This window comes from Trachemys scripta, chromosome 5 (genome assembly GCF_013100865.1).
Source record: "Trachemys scripta elegans isolate TJP31775 chromosome 5, CAS_Tse_1.0, whole genome shotgun sequence".
Classification (NCBI taxonomy): domain Eukaryota; kingdom Metazoa; phylum Chordata; order Testudines; family Emydidae; genus Trachemys; species Trachemys scripta.
In genome coordinates this window covers 43,506,416-43,528,052 of record NC_048302.1, presented here as the reverse complement: position 1 = coordinate 43,528,052, position 21,637 = coordinate 43,506,416, and the positions used below count along the sequence as shown (strand labels likewise).

Genomic DNA, 21,637 nt, shown 5'->3' with positions numbered 1-21,637 from the left:
ACCGGAAAAATGACACTTTCCAGGGGAGTCCAAATCCTGTCTAGATTGAAATAATGCATTTAGAGAGGAAATTCAACCAGCTTTTCTTTTGCTCCTGGAATCCAGCTGGGGGTCTACTTTTTCTTGAGCCCTGATGATAGCTGCGAAGAGGATACCATAGGGAAAAGACTACACAGATTTCATTATCCAAGGGGATGTATTCAACATCAGATGACGACAGACAAATTAATGGATTTCATTTGTATGACTTAGATCAGACATTGGTATTGATGACTCAAGAGTTTTTGATCAGACTTAGCTGTTCCGTCCTCTTTTAAAGAACCTTGAGATTCCTATCCCTCTCACTTCAGACTTAGGGTGGAAAGAGTGCAAAAGCACACAGCTGTGAGGTGAATGCCCGGATCTCCAAGGCATTTTTGGCTTTGGGCACGTTGGTCCATTAAAGGATTACTGCTGTAGTGAATAATGTAAAAAGTGATTACTTTCCACTTGTACTATGACAACGACCCAAGTTTACCAAGGCTTAGGATGTCATTGGTCTACTTAAACTTTAACCTACTGTACACTGAAAGTAGAATATTAAAAAAATAGAAAACGATATAAGTGTAGCACAACAGAACATAATGAGGATGTGCTTGGGGACAGACCTTTCTATACTCACAGAATGCTCGGATCTATGACCAATGCAGGGGTATCCCTTAACAGTTTTACTTTTACCCATGATTTTGTGGCTTGCAAGGCATTACACATGATTTTTAGAGTATGAAATGAAGACAATTTCATGAAAAAGAAACTTTTGATCTTTTCGAGATTAAGACATCATATGTTTTGAATCATAGCAATGTCAAGTCAAAGGTATTGATGGCCACAGGGCAATCCCTCCCACAAAAGAGAATTCTTCTGTTGTGCACAGACAGAATAGCAAGTCCTCCGTAATTCTGGCAAAGAATGTGTGACCAGAAAAAAAAGAGACATTAGTGGGGCTCTTCTACCCTGCTAATTCCCAGTTGCCATGTCAGCCTCTAGTGCCACTGGCATCCAATGTAACTTATAGAAACCCTTAGGGTACTCTAATTTATACTAGGGTGATCACACCAGCACACAAACAGCTCAGAACTGGGAAGAAACAAAGGTATTGAAACCATACAGTACCAATTTTCTTTATTATATTGACAGTGCTCCTGGAGGAGAAAAAATAAATTTTCACTAATTTTAAATTAATCAAGGGGTTAAAATAATTAGGTTGGCTTACAATTCACACAATATACAAATTTGAATAAAATTTATTTTGAGTTTCATAGAGTCTAATTATCAATAATTGGGGATCTGACATCATGGTATGTCTAATGTCATCTATAGCAGCATTACTATTATTTGTTTATACTTTTCTAATTTGCCAAAACTACATTTGTTACTAGAGAAACTTGAAGACTAATTTTGAAAATGCTACAACGAGTCAAACTGATAGTATAAAAGATTCAAGTTCTTTAAAGTTACTCTGAACACATGGACCCCCATTTCTTAAAATGAAAGGTAGAAAGAAACCCAAATTATTCAAAACTTACAGAATAAATGTAATACCTGTAGTGTTCTTTTGCATCATCTAGAGCAAGCTGTCTGAATTCCTCGTACATTTTCTTGTTAAAGTGATCTCTGAGAAAAAAGGACCAGAAACGAAAGAGTGTGTTCATTTCCTGGGATTGGCCAATTCCCAACCGTTTTCTCTCTGGAGAAAAAAAAATACAAAACAATGACAAAACAGCTAGTTTTAACTATATAAATACACTATCTCAAATATAAACGGTTGGAAAAAAATCTATTTTTTATTAATTGAATATACAAGAAAAGTTCAGATGGTGTAAATATAAACTCTCCTCAAAAAACAGTTCAAACAATTCTAGTTAAGTCAATTTGAATGAAGTTTCTAAATTCACCTAAATCAGTTAGATATTACTTGTCAAGCTGATATTTATAAGATCAGTTGTTCAAAATAGTCACTTAAAAAAAATAAGCAAACTCAAAGCCTAACAAATTTTTTACAAAAATTTAACCACTGACATGAAAATTTCAGTGATACAGCAAAGAACTGATGTAAAATGTATAAATGTTTTTCCCCCTAAATTGCCATTGAATTTAAAAGAAAACCAACCAACCATACATAAATTGCCCCAAATTACTTTCTTTTACAACATGTAAGTGCTTACGTGATAAAAGTTACACAGAAAATAAACTTGCTCACAAAATCCATCAGAGATAATTTGGAATGCCTTTCCAAGCTAAGTTACCAAATAATCATATAGACATTTTTCTTAAGAATACTTGGTTTACTATATAAAAAGCAGGCAAAGAAAAAAAAAGTGGAAAAATAGCATTATAATAATATCTGATTATTGCCAGGTAAAATTTCTGAGACCGTGTTTGGCATCTTACCAACTAGGCACCTTCGACGATATTTGTGGTACACTTGTTGTGTAAAGCCATTTTCCTTTAAAAGTTCATGAGAAGGATGCTGGAACTTGGGAAGTGAGTGTGGGGTACACCCATAACTTCCTGCTTTTGGAGCACCTTCTGAAGGTGAAGCATTTGAACTGCTGTTGAAACAAAAAAATATTTGTAAAAACAATGAGGAGTACTTGTGGCACCTTAGAGACTAACAAATTTATTTGAGCATAAGCTTTTGTGGGCTAAAACCCACTTAATCAGATGCATGGAGTAGAAAATACAGTAGGAAGATATATAGAACAGTACATGAAAAGATGGGAGTTGCCTTACCAAGTTGGGGGGGAGTGGGAGTCGAGACAATTCAATTAAAGTGGGCTATTATCAACAGGATGAAAAATCACTTTAGTAGTGGTAATCAGGGTGGCTCATTTCAAACAGTTGACAAGAAGGTGTGGGTAACTGTAGGGGGAAATTAGCATGGGGAAATTAGTTTTTAGTTCTTGTAGTGACCCATACACTCCCAGTCTTTATTTAGGCCTAATTTGATGGCGTCCAGGTTGCAAATTAATTCCAGTTCTGCAGTTTCTCGTTGGAGTCTGTTTTTGAAGTTTTGTTGTTGAAAAATTCATAGATTCATAGGATTCTAGAACTGGAAGGGACCTCGAGAGGTCACCGAGTCCAGTCCCCTGCCCTCATGGCAGGAACAAATACTGTCTAGACCATCCCTGATAGACATTTATCTAACCTACTCTTAAATATCTCCAGAGATGGAGATTCCACAACCTCCCTAAGCAATTTATTCCAGTGTTTAACCACCCTGACAGTTAGGAACTTTTTCCTAATGTCCAACCTAGACCTCCCTTGCTGCAGTTTAAGCCCATTGCTTCTTGTTCTATCCTTAGAGGCTAAGGTGAACAAGTTCTCTCCCTCCTCCTCATGACACCCTTTTAGATACCTGAAAACTACTATAACGTTCCCTCTCAGTCTTCTCTTTTCCAAACTAAACAAACCCAATTCTTTCAGCCTTCCTTCATAGGTCATGTTCTCAAGACCTTTAATCATTCTTGTTGCTCTTCTTTGGACCCTCTCCAATTTCTCCACATCTTTCTTGAAATGCGGTGCCCAGAACTGGACGCAATACTCCAGTTGAGGCCTAACCAGCACAGAGTAGAGCGGAAGAATGACTTCTCGTGTCTTGCTCACAACACACCTGTTAATGCATCCCAGAATCATGTTTGCTTTTTTTGCAACAGCATCACACTGTTGACTCCTATTTAGCTTGTGGTCCACTATAACCCCTAAATCCCTTTCTGCCGTACTCCTTCCTAGACAGTCTCTTCTTATTCTGTATGTGTGAAACTGATTTTTCCTTCCTAAGTGGAGCACTTTGCATTTGTCTTTGTTAAACTTCATCCTGTTTACCTCAGACCATTTCTCCAATTTGTCCAGATCATTTTGAATTATGACCCTGTCCTCCAAAGCAGTTGCAATCCTTCCCAGTTTAGTATCATCTGCAAACTTAATAAGCGTACTTTCTATGCCAATATCTAAATCGTTAATGAAGATATTGAACAGAGCTGGTCCCAAAAGAGACCCCTTGCTACTTTTAAGTCTGTTATTGAGTGTCCAGGGAGATTGAAGTGTTCTCCGATTGCTTTTTGAATGTTATAATTCTTGACTTCTGATTTGTGTCCATTTATTCTTTTGCGTAGAGACTGTCCCGTTTGGCCAATGTACATGGCAGAGGGGCATTGCTGGCACATGATGGCATATATCACATTGGTAGATGTGCAGGTGAATGGGCCCCTGATGGTGTGGCTGATGTGGTTAGTTCCTATGATGGTGTCCCTTGAATAGATATGTGGACAGAGTTTGCAATGGGGTTTGTTGCAGGGATAGGTTAGTGTTTTTATTGTGTGGTGTGTAGTTGATGGTGAGTATTTGCTTCAGGTTGGGGGCGGTCTGTAAGTGAGGACTGGCCTGTCTCCCAAGGTCTGAGAGAATAAGAGATCGTCCTTCAGGATAGGTTGTAGATCCTTGATGATGCGCTGGAGAGGTTTTAGTTGGCGGCTGAAGGTGACGGCTAGTGACGTTCTATTACTTTCTTTGTTGGGCCTGTCCTGTAGTAGGTGACTTCTGGGTAAACCTTCTGGCTCTGTCAATCTGTTTCTTCACTTCAGCAGGTGGGTACTGTAGTTTTAAGAACGCTTGTTAGAGATCCTGTAAGTGTTTGTCTCTGTCTGAGGAATTGGAGCAAATGTGGTTGTATCTTAGAGCTTGGCTGTAGACAATGGATCGTGTGATGTGGTCTGGATGAAAGCTGGAGGCATGTAGGTAAGTATAGCGGTCAGTAGGTTTCTGGTATAGGGTGGTGTTTATGTGACCATTGCTTATTTGCACTGTAGTATCCTTGAAGTGGATCTCTTGTGTGGACTGGTCCAGGCTGAGGTTGATGGTGGGGTGGAAATTGTTGAAATCCTGGTGGAATTCCCGAAGGGCCTCTTTCCCATGGGTCCAGATTATGAAGAGGTCATCAGTGTAGCACAAGTAGAGTAGGGGCATTAGGGGACGAGAGCTGAGGAAGTGTCAGCCATTAAAATGTTGGCATACTGTGGGGCCATGCGGGTACCCATAGCAGTGCGCTGACTTGAAGGTATACATTGTCCCCAAATGTGAAATAGTTGTGGGTGAGGACAGAGTCACAAATTTCAACCACAAGGTTTGCCGTGACATTATCGGGGATACTGTGTTATTGCACAAACACCACATTTTTTCAGGTTTAACATTAAGAAGTGCCAGCCATCTTGCATTAACTACTCCCAGAGCTGTTAGAATAGCATAGTTACCAAATGGCCACCATCACATTTGCATTGGCCCCAAGACATGTCCTCCGACTCACACCAACAAAAAAAAGGGATCACCAAACTTTGAGATAAAGAGCACAGGGAGAAATCTAGGATGCCAATGGCACAAAATTAAATACAAATCTATATGCCAAAAGCAAGGGAAAGTAGAACAGCAGCCTAGGACAGAGAGGACCAAGAGTTAGGGTTGCCAACTTTCTAATCACAGAAAACTGAACTCCCCTGCCCCTGTGCCTTTTCCAAGGCCCTACCCCCCATTCACTCCATCACCCCTCCCTCCGTCGCACGCTCTCCTCCACCCTCACTCACTCGCTCATTTTCACCAGGCTGGGGCAAGCAGTTGGGATGCGGGAGCGGGCTCTGGGGATGAGGGGTTTGGGGTGCAGGAGGGGGCTCTGGGCTGGAGCTGAGGAGTTCAAAGTGCGGAAAAGGGCTCTGGGCTGGGGCATAGGGTTGGAATGCGGGAGGAAGTGGGGGGTGTGAGCTCCGCAAGGGAGTTTGGGTGCAAGGGGGGGCTCAGGGTTGGGGTGCAGGCTCTGGGCAGTGCTTACCTCAGACGGCTCCCAGAAGCAGTGACATGTCCCTTAGGTTCCTAGACAGCAGGGTGGAAAGGGGGCTCTGCACAGTGCACCTGCCCGCAGGTGCCGCCCCCTGCAGCTCCCATTGGCTGCTGTTCCTGGCCAATGGGAGCTGCGGAGCCCCCATGTCCACCCCTATGCCTAGGAGCCTAAGGGACATGTCGCCACTTCGGGGAGCTGCGTGGAGCTGGGTAAGGAGCCTATCTGTGCCGCCAACCAGACTTTTAGCGGCCTGGTCAGCAGTGCTAACTGAAGCTGCCAGGGTCCCTTTTTGACTAGGTGTTCTGGTCAAAAACTGCACACCTGGCAACCCTACCATGGGTCGATTGCGAAAGAAGTGGAGGGAGCTAGAAGCTAAAGTAGAGATGGCGGAGTGGGCCAAGAGGAAACCGTTGACCACTCCAGAGCTTGCTGGGTCACCTAAAAAGATAGCAACAAGAGCTAGAGGATACAAGTACCTCCTAGCGGAAGATTGATTAGTTGATAGAACTGAACAGGAATTAGTCCAGTTAGGATGTAGGCAGAGAGACAGAGAAACAGCAGTGCTTAATGCTGAAGCAGGACTTTAGCCAAGCTTCAGGCAGACAAGGAGGCCAGGAAACAGAGCCTGATGGCAGAGCCGTGAGTTCAAGGAGGTACAATGGGCATACAGGCAGAGCCTTGAACTCAGTGGGATACAGTGGAGACCCAGACAGTACATCAGCAGCAGACCAGAACACGTGAGAGGCCAACGGTACAAATAGTGGTCCTTTGGGGAAAGGGATATAGGACACCCGTTTTATGGCTCCCATCATGAGGACTGGAGATCAGAATTACTGGCTGCCGCAGAACGAGAGCTACATGTAGTTCAGGGAGGGCAAGTCTACACTAGAGTGCAGCAGCAGTGCAGCTACACTGATGCAGCTGCGCTACTGTAGCACGTCTGGTGAAGACACGCTATGCTGATGGGAGAGCACTCTCCCGTCGGCTATGTCTATGTGAGAGCGTTTCCCACCAGTGTGGGCAGCGCTTAGGTCGATGTAACTTACGTTGTTTAGGGGAATGTCTTTTTCACACCCCTCAGCACATAAATTGCATCAACTTAAGTGGTAGTGTAGACCAGCCCTGAGAGAAAGAGACCTGCCTGTGGAAGATCAGGACACTTGCAAGGAAAGAGGTCACCTGATCTTGATAATCAGTGAGCCTGAGGGAGAATTAGAGACTGCATGCAGAGACTTTGAAACCCTGGAGAAGATGAGGGTCTATATAGACTGATTGGTCTTGAAGATATAAATTGTAATACTGGTATTAAGGACTGTGCAGAACTTGGGGAATCCAGGTATATATGAATGAGTTTATATGGAATTATTTTTGTTTTGGGTTAGGGGTGAGAGCAGTCCAGATGTGGCCTCACAGCTCAGGGAAAAATTCTGCCTGTGAAAGAGGCAGGTTTTTCCTGAAAAACGGGGAGAGGTACGTCACAGGGTAGCTGACTCAAACTGAAGTAGGTCTAGCTCCTCTGTGCCCAAACAGGTGCTCCCTCTTGGCCCAATTAAGGGGGCAGTGCTGCACCTGGGGCTAACAGTTGATGTGTCTCCTTGTATTCTCTCTTCACCGTTTCCCTGCTATTCTTTTGTATTTTATTCTCACTTTTCTTTCCCCAATCCCTTTTTCCTTTCTTGCTGTATTCCTTCTGTCCACCAGTCCTCTTCATTTGTAAATACGTTTTGCATATTCACATACTTCTCACCAATAACTGTTCCACTGGCTCTATGCACTGAATAAATCACAGCAAATTATTCCATGATAAAAATTACTACCTCACAGAAGATGTTCTTGGCCTGTGATCTCTGGAATCCATTACCCAACCAACATGGCATTCTAGCGGAGGGTTTGTACTATGTCGTGTTTTTCTTTTTCTTGGAACCTAAAAAAACAAATGCAACACTGCAAAGTATTTCACTGATGTAACTGCAGTCACTTTCTGAAAACTGGAAAATCACAAGTGATCAGGTAAGCTGCTATTTCCCCCAAACTACAGCTCAAGATTTCATGTTGCGTATAACACACTGTGAAGTCATATGAAGTCATAAAACTCCAGCATCATAACCCAAGAACCAGTCTTAAACAGAAATTCAATGTCTTTGGATATTTTGCCTTTTCATTATGGAATTTCTAATGATATTTACCCAAATCAAAGATGCCATTTCTCAGAACCGGAGAAAACATCAGTAAAGTAAGTTGTTTAAAACAAAATAAGCCACCCCCCGTTACAAAAAGAAGTGAAGATAACTAACAGTACTGTTGCATTATGTTAATAAAAAAGTGTGACTTGATGAAACTTTATGCACAAGGTTTTTCTCTTTACCTTTACATCAATGGATCTTGTTTCTTTAACAACAGGATAGAATCTTGGCGTTTTGTTGGGATCTTGTAACCTTGGGGTACGAGGTGTTTTGGGTGTTCTGGCAGGATGAACTCTTGGAGATTCTGGGACTGCTGTTGGCAGTGAACGAGCCATTGTTGTTGGAGGTACTTCTACAACACCAAACAATTTGCAAGCTAGCTCATCTGTTAAATCTGTAAATAGAAAAAGAGACTTAGATTGCTAACATACATGTATGCAGAAGTATTTCATTTTCAGTTGACATTTAATGGACAGACACAGAATATCTTTGAAATTCATTTGTATTTTGCCTAAAAATTTCGACATTAATTAACAAAGGACAAAGTATGAGTTTATTGATGCAGCCCATATTGCTTAACCTCCATCTAAATTAACTCAATTTATGTAGTTTGGGTTTTAAAAGCTCCTGTTAATCAAGACATACAAAACTCACTGGAAAAAAGAGTTACCTTTTCAGTAACTGGAGTTCTTTGAGATGTGTTGCTCATGTCTATTCCACAATAGGTGTGCGTGCTCGCCACATGCACTGCTGCCGGAAGTTTTAACCCTAGCAGTACCTGTAGGGGAGCGCCCTAGTGACCCCTGGAGTGCCGCCCCCATGGCGCGGTATAAGGGGAGCTGCATGCTCCCCCCACCCTCAGTTCCTTCTTGCCAGACAACTCTGACAGAGGAGGAGGGTGGGATGTGGAATAAACATGAGCAACACATCTCGAAGAACACCAGTTATGGAAAAAGTAACCATCTTTTCTTCTTCGAGTGATTGCTCATGTGTATTCCACATAGGTGATTCCAAGCTATATCTGTTGGAGGTTGGAAGGAGTTCACAAACTCTCAGGATAGAGAATGGCCCTGCCGAACCTGCCGTCCTCCCTGGTCTGAGAGACAATCGCATAATGTGAGTTGAACATGTGAACTGGAGACCACGTGACAGCCCTACAAATGTCCTGAATGGGGACATGGGCCAAAAAGGCAGCTGACGAGGCCTGCGTCCTAGTCGAGTGCGCCTTCACTATTGGTGGCGGAGCGATTCCCGCCAGGTCATAACAGGTACGGATGCATGAGGTGATCCAGTTGGAGAGCCGCTGAGTGGAGATCGGCCGACCTTTCATGTGCTCAGCCAAGGCGATGAACATTTGCGAGGACTTTCTGAACGGCTTATTATGCTCCAGGTAAAAAGCCAGAGCCCATCTCACAACCAGTGTGTGGAGGCGGCGTTCCTCACTGGACACATGGGGCTTGGTGCAGAGGACCAGCAGAAAAATGTCCTGACCCATATGATGGGCAGAAACCACCTTCGGGAGGAAAGACGGGTGTGGGCAGAGCTGGACCTTATTTTTATGAAGCACTGTGTACAGGGGCTTGGAGGTCAGGGCCCTGAGTTCCGAGACCCGCCTAACCAATATGATCCCTACCAGGAAGGCCACCTTCCAGGAGCATGTGGCTAACAGCTCAAATGGGGACCCCATGAGACGGGCCAACACCAGGTTTAGGTCCCACTGTGGGACTGGGGGCCTAACATACGGGAAGAGACGAGCCAACCCCTTAAAGAACCAGCCTGTCATAGCATGGGAGAATACCGCTTGGCCCTGCACCGGCGGATGGAAGGCCGATATGGCCGCCAGGTGCACCTTGACTGACGAGGGCGCCAGGCCCTGGCATCTTAAGATGAAGGAGGTAGTCGAGAATAAGCTGGATCGGGGTGGACACCGGGGAAACGCCCCGCTCGTCCGCCCACCTGGAAAACAGAGACCACTTTGTCAAGTAGGCTCAGCGTGTGGAGGGCCGCCTGCTTTCTAGGAGGATGCGCTGAACCCCTTCTGAGCACGTCCTTTCCTCCCTACCTAGCCATTAAGCAGCCACGCCATGAGATAGAGTGCCGCTAGGTTGGGGTGGAGGAGGTGGCCCTGGTCCTGGGAGAGCAGGTCCGGGTGGGATGGCAATGGCCATGGTGGGGCGACCGCCAGGCCTGTGAGGGTCCCGTACCAATGCTGCCTGAGCCATGCCAGGGCAATCAGAAGGACCTGGGCCTTGTCCGTCTTTATCTTTTCCAGGACCTTGCCGATCAGCAGGAATGGGGAAAGGCATCGAGAAACTGGCTTGACCAAGCCAGGAGGAAGGCATCAGAGATAGCGTCCCATTCCCAGCCCCTGAGCAGAACCAGGGACAGCAATGGTTCTGCCGAGTTGCGAACAGGTCCACCTGGGGAGTTCCCCGCACTTGGAAAAGTCTGTGCGCCACCTCTGGGTGGAGAGACCACTCGTGCTGAGAGGAGAAGTCCCTGCTCAAGCAATCCGCCCATGCGTTCCGGTCGCCTGGCAGATGGAAGGCCTGTAGGCAGATGTCGTGGGCTATACAAAAGTCCCACAGCCTGAGGGCTTCGTGGCAGAGGGCAGAGGATCAGGCCTCGTCTTGCCTGTTGATGTAGAACATCACGGCCGCGTTGTGCGTGAGGACCCTGACCATCCGGCCCTCCAGGTGCGAGCAGAAGGCCATGCACACCAGCCGTACCGCCCTGAGCTCCTTGACGTTTATGTGGAGGGTCAGATCCTGAGCCAACCACAGACCTTGCTTCTGAACATTCCCCACATGGGCCCCCCCATCCCAGGTCCGACATGTTGGACACCAGTTCCAGCGACGGCGCCCTCCCCTGAATGGGACCCCTTAGAGCATGTTTCTCAGGGAGGACCACCACCATAGGGAGGTGATCACTGGCTTGGGCACTGTGAGGACTTAGTCCATCCTGTCCCTGGCCTGGGAGAACTCCGAGGCCAACCAGAGCTGGAGGAGCCTCATCCTGAGTCTGGCATGAAAGACCACATACATGCACGCTGACATGCAACCCAAAAGCTGGAGGCACACTCTGTCTGTCACCAGAAACCTTGTGACCGTGTCGATGAGCCCCTTCAGGGTCTCGAACCTGTCCGGTGGGAGGGAGGCTCTTCCTAGCCTTCTTGGCGTGTCCCGTGGACAGGGAGCGGTGCTGACTAGTCGATGGTGCCGAAGGGTCGCCGCACACTGACACCGCAGTGCCCATTACCGACTCGGAGCAGCGCGCCAGAGCCGGGGTCAGCGCCGACTCCATCAGAATAGCCCGGAGCCTAATGTCCCTTTCTCTCTTGGTCCGAGGCTTAAAACAACTTGCAAATCTTGCAGCGATCACTGAGATGGGTTTCCCCCAAACAGCGTAAATAGTTCGCATTCAGATCACTCACTGGCATAGATCGCCTAGAAGTGTCACACGACTTAAAACCCAGGGCACGGGGCATGCCCTGGCCCGGGTGCTCTAGATAAACTAAACTAACTAAACGTACCATACACTGAATGAACAAGCAGTTTTGGGGATGAGCTACAGCAAAGCTGGAAAAGAGCAGTTCCGAAGCACCTTCACTGGTGGCAAGGAGGAACTGAGGGTGGGGGGAGCGTGCAGCGCCCCTTATACCACATCATGGAGGCACCACTCCAGGGATCCTAGGGGGCTCCCCTAGGGGTACTGCTAGGGGAAAAACTTCGGCACCAGTGCACGTGGCGAGCACACACACCTATTGTGGAATACACATGAACAATCACTCGAAGAACTATTATGACTTACAAAGTTAAGAAATTCAAAATTTCACCTCAAACTGCCTTACTTAAACTATATTCACTGCTAGAAGTTATATCTACATCTTGCAAATCTCTTGCCTTGATTACTGTAACTTTCTGTCCCGACTACCAAATACAGTTTATCCAAAATGTTTCAGTTAAATCAGGGGTAGGCAACCTATGGCACACGTGCCAAAGGCGGAATGCAAGCTGATTTTCAGTGGCACTCACACTGCCCGGGTCCTGGCCACCAGTCCAGGGGGCTCTGCATTTTAATTTAGTTTTAAATGAAGCTTCTTAAACATTTTAAAAACCTTATTTACTTTACATACAACAATAGTTTAGTTATATATTATAGACTTATAGAAAGAGACCTTCTAAAAATTTTAATATGTATTACTGGCGTGCGAAACCTTAAATTAGAGTGAATAAATGAAGACTCGGCACACCACTTCTGAAAGATTGCAGACCCCTGAGTTAAATCAACCCAGGAGATATTCAAGATCAGAAAAGGCTTTTGTAAGAAAGGGCAGACTGGTGATTTTAGAAAAGCAACAGTAAAAGGATTTAGCAAGAGACTAAGTTAGGGGAGAAAAAGAAGAATAAAAAATGTACTACAAAAATAAGCTGAACATATTTTAAGAAAACAGAAAAATGTCAGTAATTTTCTATCAAGCCTTCTATAAAACACTAGTTAAATAAATGTTTAAAAGAGAACATTACTTAAAAGCTTGTTAAAGTTCCAGTAGTTCTATGGCTTGAGCTCATTACAGGTAAAGTGTAATGTTGCTAACAGTCATGAAGATATATAGGATGGGGAAAATATATTGCACACAAAAAATAAACTATGCAGAACATGGTGACTAATACTGGATTTATGTACATTTTAACAAAAAGTTTTGCTTTCTTTTTGTTGCATTTTAAGCAAAAGTCTAATAATTTTAGAATCAGATAGATAATCTGTACTTTTTCCCCCTATGAGCCAATGTTTTCCTGATTCCATTTCCCCTTCTATGTGTAACATAAGAACTAGTGAGTGTGTGTGTTCCTCTTTCTGTTGCCAGATGGATTTAGACTTACCTGTAAGAGGCAAGTTAGGTGCCTAACTTACTTAGGTCCTTTTGAAATACCACTAGGATGCTATCTACATCTTTAGGCTCCTAAAAATCTTTGAAAATCTGGCCCTGCATCCTTTATAAAATGCAGCCACTAGACTGCAATGTGGTCACACATCTGAACAATGGTAAAACTGCCAAAAGTGCTTCAGTGACTTTGGTGCCCAAGTTCTATTTTCAAACCTGACTTAGGCACGTCCTAAGTCTCAATGACTTTTGATGAGCTTCTGGTTCTCTTCAGCACCTAACTAATTTTGAAACTGGAACTTGGGCTCTGAAGTCACCTAAGCAATTTTGACAAAATTTTTCCCCAAATCTAATTCTATCCAGAGGCAGCTATGGTATACGTATACCATTAGTCTTACACAAAGAGGGAGGAAATTAATCAGAAAAGGTCTGTGTCTTGGGGCAGATGGGTATAAATTCTATCTAAAATTCTTAGACATCTCAAACTAGACAAGTACAAGTTGAAACATAGGCCTGTATATATTGAGATATTCAAAATCAGTGTCAAAACACGTACTACTATGATTTTCAATATTATAATTCCTGATGTTACTGAAAATTACAGTAGCAGTTTAATGGAAATAAAACATTCATAAAATAAATTGTGAAGTTTTGATAACACTGTATTCATTTATGGAAACAGTGAATTATTCTAAAAACTACATTAAGAACAGCCACAATGGGTCAAACCAATAGTCATTCTAACTAGTATCCTGCCTTCTGACCGTGGTCAATGCAAGGTGCCTCAGAGTACTCCTGGGGGAATTCCGTGCTACTCCACAGGCACAGAATTCATGTCCGCAGATTTCTTTGCTTCCCTGCAGGAAAATGACTTCTGAGGGGAGAGTCACAAGAGCAGTCATTCGCCCCACCCTGCACCCCAGAGCAGCTGGCAGAGACAAATCAGTGGGGAAGGAGTGGAGGGAAGAGGGGCATGGGTGTGCATGTGTGGAGAGATGTCAATCATTGCTGAGGGGGGGGCAGGGCGGGACAGAGGGGCATGCAAACAAGAGAGACTCTGTCCCTCTTGCTTGCTATTGCGGCACACCCAGCATGGAGAGGCAGATCTAAGGGTTATTTGGAAGTAGGCCTAAGGCAGGCTTGTCCCTTCAGGCAGAGCTAAATGTAGCAGTCCGACTGCTTAGTTGTTTCCATTGTGTTAGTGAATAGTTCCCATTCTTAGTGAATTTCCCCAGGAGCATAAAACAGGTGTAAAAGTTTTAAGGATCCTTTACATTGCCTGAATGGTGTAAAGGAGCCTTATTGTAAAGGACAGTATGGGCTTATGGTGGTTTAGTGATTAGAACTGGTCTAAATTTTTGGACTGAAAAATTTTCCTATCAAAATGTGCTTCATGAGCTGTTTACTACTGACCTTGCTGGAGATGGTCAGTAGCCAATATAAAGTGTGAGTTTGATTCCCCAGCCCTTACTTGCTCTTCAGTTGCCTATGATGTAATACTGAGCATATGGATGAATATATTAGTTGACTAATAACTAGAAATAAAGGGTCACACTTAGCTACATTATTATTAGATAAAGGCAGTTTGGGGATTTCCCTCCAATGCTCCCCATCCCCATTCTTCATCCAGCTCAGCAGTCCACCTGCATCCCTGCCTTTGTCATATCTCCCTGTGTACTATCACAGGATAGCAGAGATCATCCTGAGGCACTTTTGCTGATAGCTTAACTTTATAGACCTTTAGAGTGGTACAAGACATCTTTTTGGTCAAGCACATGCTTGATTTAAAATCTTCAGTACGTTATTTATGGTTAGTTAAGGAATACAAGGTCAGGGGCAGTTACTCAAAAATATGTCAGCTAGTGGGTCTCCAGTGAGTCATCTTCAGCTGAGGATGGCAAGAGTGTAGCATGCTGAGCATACTCCTTCCCCCACCCTGCCTTGTTTCCTATGTAGGGATTGGCATAGGACAGTAGCCAGGACTCTTCTATACCAAGGGAATCCTCAGCTAGGAAGATCTATGTGCTTTCTGGCTTTTTTCCTGTGCGAGAGTGGCACAAAGAGGTTGGATTAGCGTTCAGGATCTATTTTACTTATTGTGACTTTTTTCTATATTGTAGTTTAAATAAATTACCAAAATGGCAACAGGCATGATTATATTGTGTTATTTTGATGAAGAAAATATGCAGAATTTTAAAGTATTGTGTGCAGAATTCCCCCAGAAATACTCAGAGTGAATGAACAGAACAGGCAAATCATTGAGTGATCCCTCCCATTATCCACTCCCAGCTTCTGGCAATCAGAAGCAAGGGACACCTGGAGCATGGGGTTGCATCCCTCACCATCTTGGCTAATAGTTATTGATGGACTTAACCTCCAACTAATAAAATTAAACTGCTTTTAAATTGTTATTGCGAGCCTCAATATTTCCTACCCAAGATAGGAAACAGCCTGGTAAGTTTAACTCTTTGATGTACTGTATAGCAATACGATAAAGCCAAATACAGTGATATGACAAATCCAAATTGTAAATGATGTCTGTATCAAATAGAAAAATATCTTTGGATTGTAAAATATTTATTTTTTCCTTAAAATCTATATCCTAGTGACCATAATGCCTCACTTCAACAACAGCTTTTGCTTTGCATATTGTAATGGCATATTGCACTATAGAACACTTTCTGTTGGTCTGCAGTAGTAGTGAAATAACTGAAATTCTCGCTTATGTGTACTGATGCAGATGCACATTCATTTATTTTCCTGTATCAACATATAGGATGCTCTAATACAGTACAGGCTAACAAAAATATCTTTTAGATAGAGCTTTGGTTAAAAACAAACCAACCAACAAAAAAACCCAGACTATAGTCAGAACCAAAATTAAAGCACATGAAGTTTCTTTAATGCAGGATTTCTTAAACACCCCCTCCAGCTTTCTTTGGGTGCTCTACAGAGCTCTGTCCTTGGTTCCTTACTCTTCTCCCACTACACCTTATTGCTGGGTTCTCTCATCCAGAAACGAATTCAACTACCTCATAGATGATTCAGAGATCTATCAGTACTGAAGACTGGTTTCCTGCTGTCCAAACTAAATCTCAGCCTGTCTCTCTGACATCTTTTTGAGACTGTCTAGCTGTGAGCTCAAGCTCAACATGGCTAAAACAGAGTTCTTACTCTTCCTCCCCCTAAGCTGTCCCCCTGCCTGACCTCCTTTCTGGATCACTGATACCACCACCATTCTACTCTGACTGAGGTGTATAACCTGGGTACCATCTTTGACTTGGAGCTCTCTCTAGAGCCTCACATCCAGGCTATGTCTAAGTCTTGCTGATTCTTTTTCATTTCTCAGATATGGCCCTTCCTATCCACCACACAGTTAAATCTCTCGTCCAGGCTCTCATCAATTTATGTCTCAATTACACAACATCCTTTTCTCTGGCTTTTACAAATGCCATCTTGCCCTGCTGGTAATGTTCTTTACAACAGCATTCTGAATGGTTTTGACCATGTCATCTTTCTCTTGCAGGATGGATTGATTTAAATCAAGGAGATAGAAATTGCTGATTTGAATAATGATTTAAATCACGAAGTGGAAAGCTTCAATTTACATCGGATTTTAAACAACTTTTCCATTGTTTTTTCAATTATTTTCTAAAGAAAGGTGCATTCTCACTGGGTACATAACCATTAAAACATGTTGATTTATAACTAAATAGAGCCTTTATACTAGATTTGGTACATCTTTTTGCTACCTCAAGTGGTATAGCATAACCATATACATTTATTTAAGCATATTTTCAGATTTTAATTGTACACATTTTTAGTATATTAGAAAATGGTGAATGATATATTGCTTATTTACTAGATTACTTTTTGCTCAAGATTTGTGTTAAACTGCATTAAGATGGTAACTGGAATTTAATTAAATACAAAACAGAACAAATTTTTTTTATTAAACAAAATAAAGCCCTTAATATAGTACGTGACCTCCTGTGCCACATTTATAAAGCCTGACTTTTTAGAAAGTATTTTAAGAGATTATAAGGAGTTTAGGTCTCAACATAGTTTGTATCAAATTCAGATTTCATTTTAAACAGGTTTACTTTTAAAAAGGAAAGCTTATTACAATTTAAGTAACAAAATAAAAAAAAACAACACCAATTTTTATCCATCCTGCTCTCTTTGCATCCCTTCACTGGCTCCCTCTTCTCTATCATACCAAACTAGTTACTGGTCTTTAATTTACTTTAAGGCCCTTCATGATCTATCCCCACCCTCTCTGTCCTTCAGTATAGAAAAAGTCAACTTTCATCTCTAATCAGCCCATGTTGTCAGCCTCCATTGTGCACTTGTTAAATTTTCCAACAATCATCTTTGGGCTCTCCCATGTGCCCCTCACGCCTGGGAGAAACTTCTTTTAAACATTGACAAAATTAACTCCTCATCCTTCTTTAAAACTCTCCTGAAAACTCTACTGTGCTATGAGGACTACAAAAAATTTTACAATGGTTGGGCTGCTGACGTGCTGACACCATTGCTTATCATGCTGACCAGTACAGTCTCATTGTTTCCTTGTACTTCCCTGTCTGTACCCATCTGCTATCACTTGTTTTATATTTAGATTATGAGCACTTAGGGGCAGGGACTGTCTTTGTTTTCTGTGTTGGTACACACCTGGTACAACGAGGTCCTGGTCCATGACTGAAGTTCTCAGTCGTGAGAATAACACAAGTAACAAAAATAATAAAGAAAGTACAATTCTATTACCTTGTTGTGACCTTGGAGGCCATGGAAGAACTTCCTGGTTTGGCTCAGGTGTAAGACTGTCAAACTCTTCTTTACTGATGAGATTTAGTTTCTTGAAGTTTTCAACCTCTTGCTGAATTTGAAGAGAAAATTTCACAATTACAAAAGTGACAATTGTGTATCAATCTAAAAACCGACAAGTTCACAGAATTGAGTTGCACCAGCATGCAACACGTCAAGCAGAATTCATTCACAATTGAACCTGCACAACCACAGGCCTTTCTGTTGAATTTGGGAGGTTGCACACAGTAAGCTTGTGAAAGAAAATGGAAGATGAAGCCGCCCCTGGACATGTGCAATGAGCTTGGCTTATAGAAGCAAAGTGTGCGCCCCTTAGGGCTTGTCTATACTTACGCGCTGGTTCGGCGGCAGGCAATCGAACTTCTGGGTTCGATTTATCGCGTCTTGTCTGGACGCGATAAATCGAATCCAGAAGTGCTCCCTGTCGACTCCGGTAATCCTGCTCGGTACGAGGAGTACGCGGAGTCAACAGGGGGAGCCTGCCTGCCGCGTCTGGACCATGGTAAGTTCGAACTAAGGTACGTTGACTTCAGCTACGTTATTCACGTAGCTGAAGTTGCGTACCTTAGTTCGAATTGGGGAGTTAGTGTAGACCAGGCCTTAGTATTGTTTGCAACGACCAAATTCATGGAACTAGAAAAAGTTACCCTACTTTATAAAAGGGCAACAGAACCCTCATTTTCCCAAAAAAACAACAAGGAGTCTGGTGGCACCTTAAAGACTAACAGATTTATTTGGGCATAAGCTTTCGTGAGTAAAAACCTCACTTCAGACTAACACGGCTACCCCCTGATACTTGACACTCATTTTCCCAGTTTCTGTCCTGTGCCAAACCATCTTTCCTCTATAGTAAGGTGTGCACAGGAAGATTCTGGCAGTTTGGGCGGGGGACGAAGGAGTGGGCATCTCCAATTTACTCTCTCGCTCCTCATTTCAACATTGAACACAAAGAATTTCAGGATTAACTAGTAACTTTGGATGCCCAACTTGAAATTCCTTAAAGATGTCTGTTTTTTCAGAGGGTGGATGCTACTTTCTGAAAAATGAGGCCTCTTTGAAGTAACTCAAATTGGTAACCCAAAAATCAATGCACCCAAAAAATAATCACTAAGCACTTTTGAAAATCTTGACCAACAATTAAAAGAATGAGGTGGGAGAAAACATTTACCCCTCCATTCTTTCTACTGTCCTCTTGCAGTTTACTGTACAGTCTACAGACACCTTGCATTTCGATCTTTATCTATTCCTTATTTTCTCCTATATTCTTTCTTCTTCTTTTCCCATCCTTGTATCTATTTCTCCTTTTCTTTAGTAACTCCCATTCTTTTGTCCTCTTTCCTTGTCCCATACTGAAATAGAGTCCTGCCACCATGATTTACCTCAATCCAGTGCTCACCAAGGGTGGAAAAAATGGAAGTACAAACACTATCCTAAATACGATGGTAATCCAGCTCAGCTGCCTGTAAACTTGCCACTCACAGCACTGCCCAAAGTCAGAAGTGGATCTGACAAGGAGCAGGGAGGACTAACTCACAAAGAGGGGTTCCTTGGAATGACTGATTAGTGAGCAACATGTGACAGGGCAGGAGTGGAGAAATCTGAGTTCCTGAGGTTCCAGCAGCTCAGCTAGCTTGCTGCCACATTCACTGGCCAGCTACTCGGTGTAAAACCACCACTGTGTTTAAAAATCCATTGGTTACAGACAGAGGTGTTTGTCCTTTAGGGACACAGGCAGGGGTGAAAGTAATTTAAAGGACTTAACGGTATTCCGGAGTCCTGAGCGGGCGTGGCCTCAACCGGAAGAGGTGTGGCCCCAATGCAAAGAGGCGGGCCTTTCAAGTTTTAAAGGCCCTGGGGCTCCAGCTGTGGCTGGGAGCCCCAGGACCTTTAAATCACTCCAGAGCTACCAGCTGCAGAGGCGGCTGGGGGCGAATTAAAGGGCCCAGGGCTCCGGCCAACACAGCGCTCTGGCCATTTAAATCACCACGGGAGCCCTGCCACTGCTACCCCGGGGCGACAGGGCTTGGGCTCGGGCAGCGGTAGCCATGGCAGGGCTCTGGTGGTGACTGAAAGGGCCCGGGGCTCCAGCCGCTGCGGGAAGCCCCGGGCCCTTTAAATTCCCGCCTGAACCCGGCTGCCAGAGCTCCAGCGGTGATTTAAAGGGCCCGGGGCTCCCCGTAGCAGCTAGAACGCTGGGCCCTTTAAATCCCCGCTGGAGAAGCCGGTCCAGTCTGGCACGACATACCGGCTCTTGCCAGTACACCGTGCCGTACCGTACCGGCTTACTTTCACCTCTGGCCACAGGCCACCTTAGTAGTATTCCATATTATAGTATGTGGACTAAACTTCTGCAGGTTCACTCCTGTTTTGTGGACCCACAGATGGGCAAGGAAATAGAAATATAGATGAAAATGAGGTTGTGGGTATTAAATCTGGCATTTTACTTGCTCTTTCATGCCACCTAACTTTATAGATGATAAAAAAAATTGAAGATAAAATTTACAGTGCAATGACTTCAGTTTCATTCCCTCATACTCTACCCTACCCCCAAAACAGGGAAATCAATTTGTCTTTCCTATGAACACATTTAAAAATTTTATTAAATTCAAGCTGTTTGAGCACATGTAAAGTCTGAATTATCTATTGTACACTCTTAGCATTCAAACACTACCCCACCAGCCTAAAATACCCTATTGTTTAAAACAAACTATTCCTTCACTGGCTTAGATTTAAGTTTGAGGGTGAAGAGATACATTTATCTTTAATTTAGCAACCTCTGCTACACCTAGGGTCTATAATAGAAAGCATGACAGATGATATGCAGCCATTTGCAAGTAATTAAATTGCAATCAGAAGTTAAAATTAAACAAAATAATTACAACACATACTATAGTTATACATATGATAATTATTTTCTATTTTCTTCCACCCAATTAGATTTTTGATAGTATAAGTAGCAGCAATAATAGTCAATTTTAGGCTTGTTTGGTCAAACATCTGTTTAAGTTGTATGACAGAAAAAATTACCTTTATGGCTGTAGAATCATTTTCACCCTGCTCCATCCATAAATCCTGTTCATAATAGTATAAACCATCATTAATAGCTTTAGCAAGTTCTGATGTAATTTTTGCACGAGACACATGGTTGCCAGTGCGATCTCCACCAGGATGTTTTCTCATATAAGGTGGTGTCTGTGTTACAATCAAAATTTTGTTTACATCGTGGTCATCAATTTCATAATCTGAATCATTGTCTGACCAATCAGTAAATGTATTTTTGCGACCTTCTATTTGTTCCATCTCCTCATCAAACAAAAAATCAAGCTCTTCTTGTTCTTGTTCCTGTGAAGGTGGGGCCTGCTGTTGCTGACTTGGTGTGTGCTCTAGTGTATGCACAGATTCCTGAATGAAGAAAGGTAACATATGACATTTTCTTTGGGAAACAAATTACTTGGTTATTCTGTTACTTCTTTTAATGGATACTGACAGGATCATCTCAATGGATGAAAACAATAAACCTTAAGAGGAACATTTTGAAAGGTATTTTCAAAGGCACAAATGGCTGTTAGCTGTCTAATTGCTGTTGACTTGCAAGGGTTTCTTAAGCTTAGTACAAAGACAAAAATTACAGTGCTAAGGTCCACAGAGAATTCTGACACCAGCTTTTCACTAAATTCTCTCTTACACTGTAAAACATATAATTTCTCAACAGAACCTAAACACCTCCAGCTGTGCCACTGCATATGGGCCCTATTTTAAGGGCCAGTTCATTTTCCAAAATTAAGAGTGGTCTTTCCTTCTACTTTTAAATACTCTTAAGATTCCAAATTAGGATAAATTATTACATATATATTATGTATATTGTAATATCAAGTT

General features: G+C 43.1%; 1 protein-coding gene across 2 annotated transcripts in view; it reads right to left on the bottom strand.

Moving 5' to 3' along the window:
- Positions 1-21,637, bottom strand: part of LARP1B (La ribonucleoprotein 1B) — a 106,243-nt gene that overhangs the window by 6,757 nt on the left and 77,849 nt on the right. Inside the window, exons 11-16 of one of the 2 annotated variants that reach the window (XR_004645787.1) lie at positions 20,789-21,163; positions 17,702-17,813; positions 8,232-8,443; positions 7,684-7,790; positions 2,431-2,591; positions 1,566-1,726 (exon numbers count right to left, since the gene is read on the bottom strand). Coding sequence is in view for 1 of the 2 variants with exons in the window: in XM_034770975.1 (XP_034626866.1) it covers positions 1,582-1,726; positions 2,431-2,591; positions 7,684-7,790; positions 8,232-8,443; positions 17,702-17,813; positions 20,789-21,163 (1,112 nt within the window). In the remaining variant the exon portion in view is untranslated. The remainder of the gene's footprint in view (positions 1-1,565; positions 1,727-2,430; positions 2,592-7,683; positions 7,791-8,231; positions 8,444-17,701; positions 17,814-20,788; positions 21,164-21,637) is intronic. The other variant, XM_034770975.1, reaches the window with a different exon arrangement.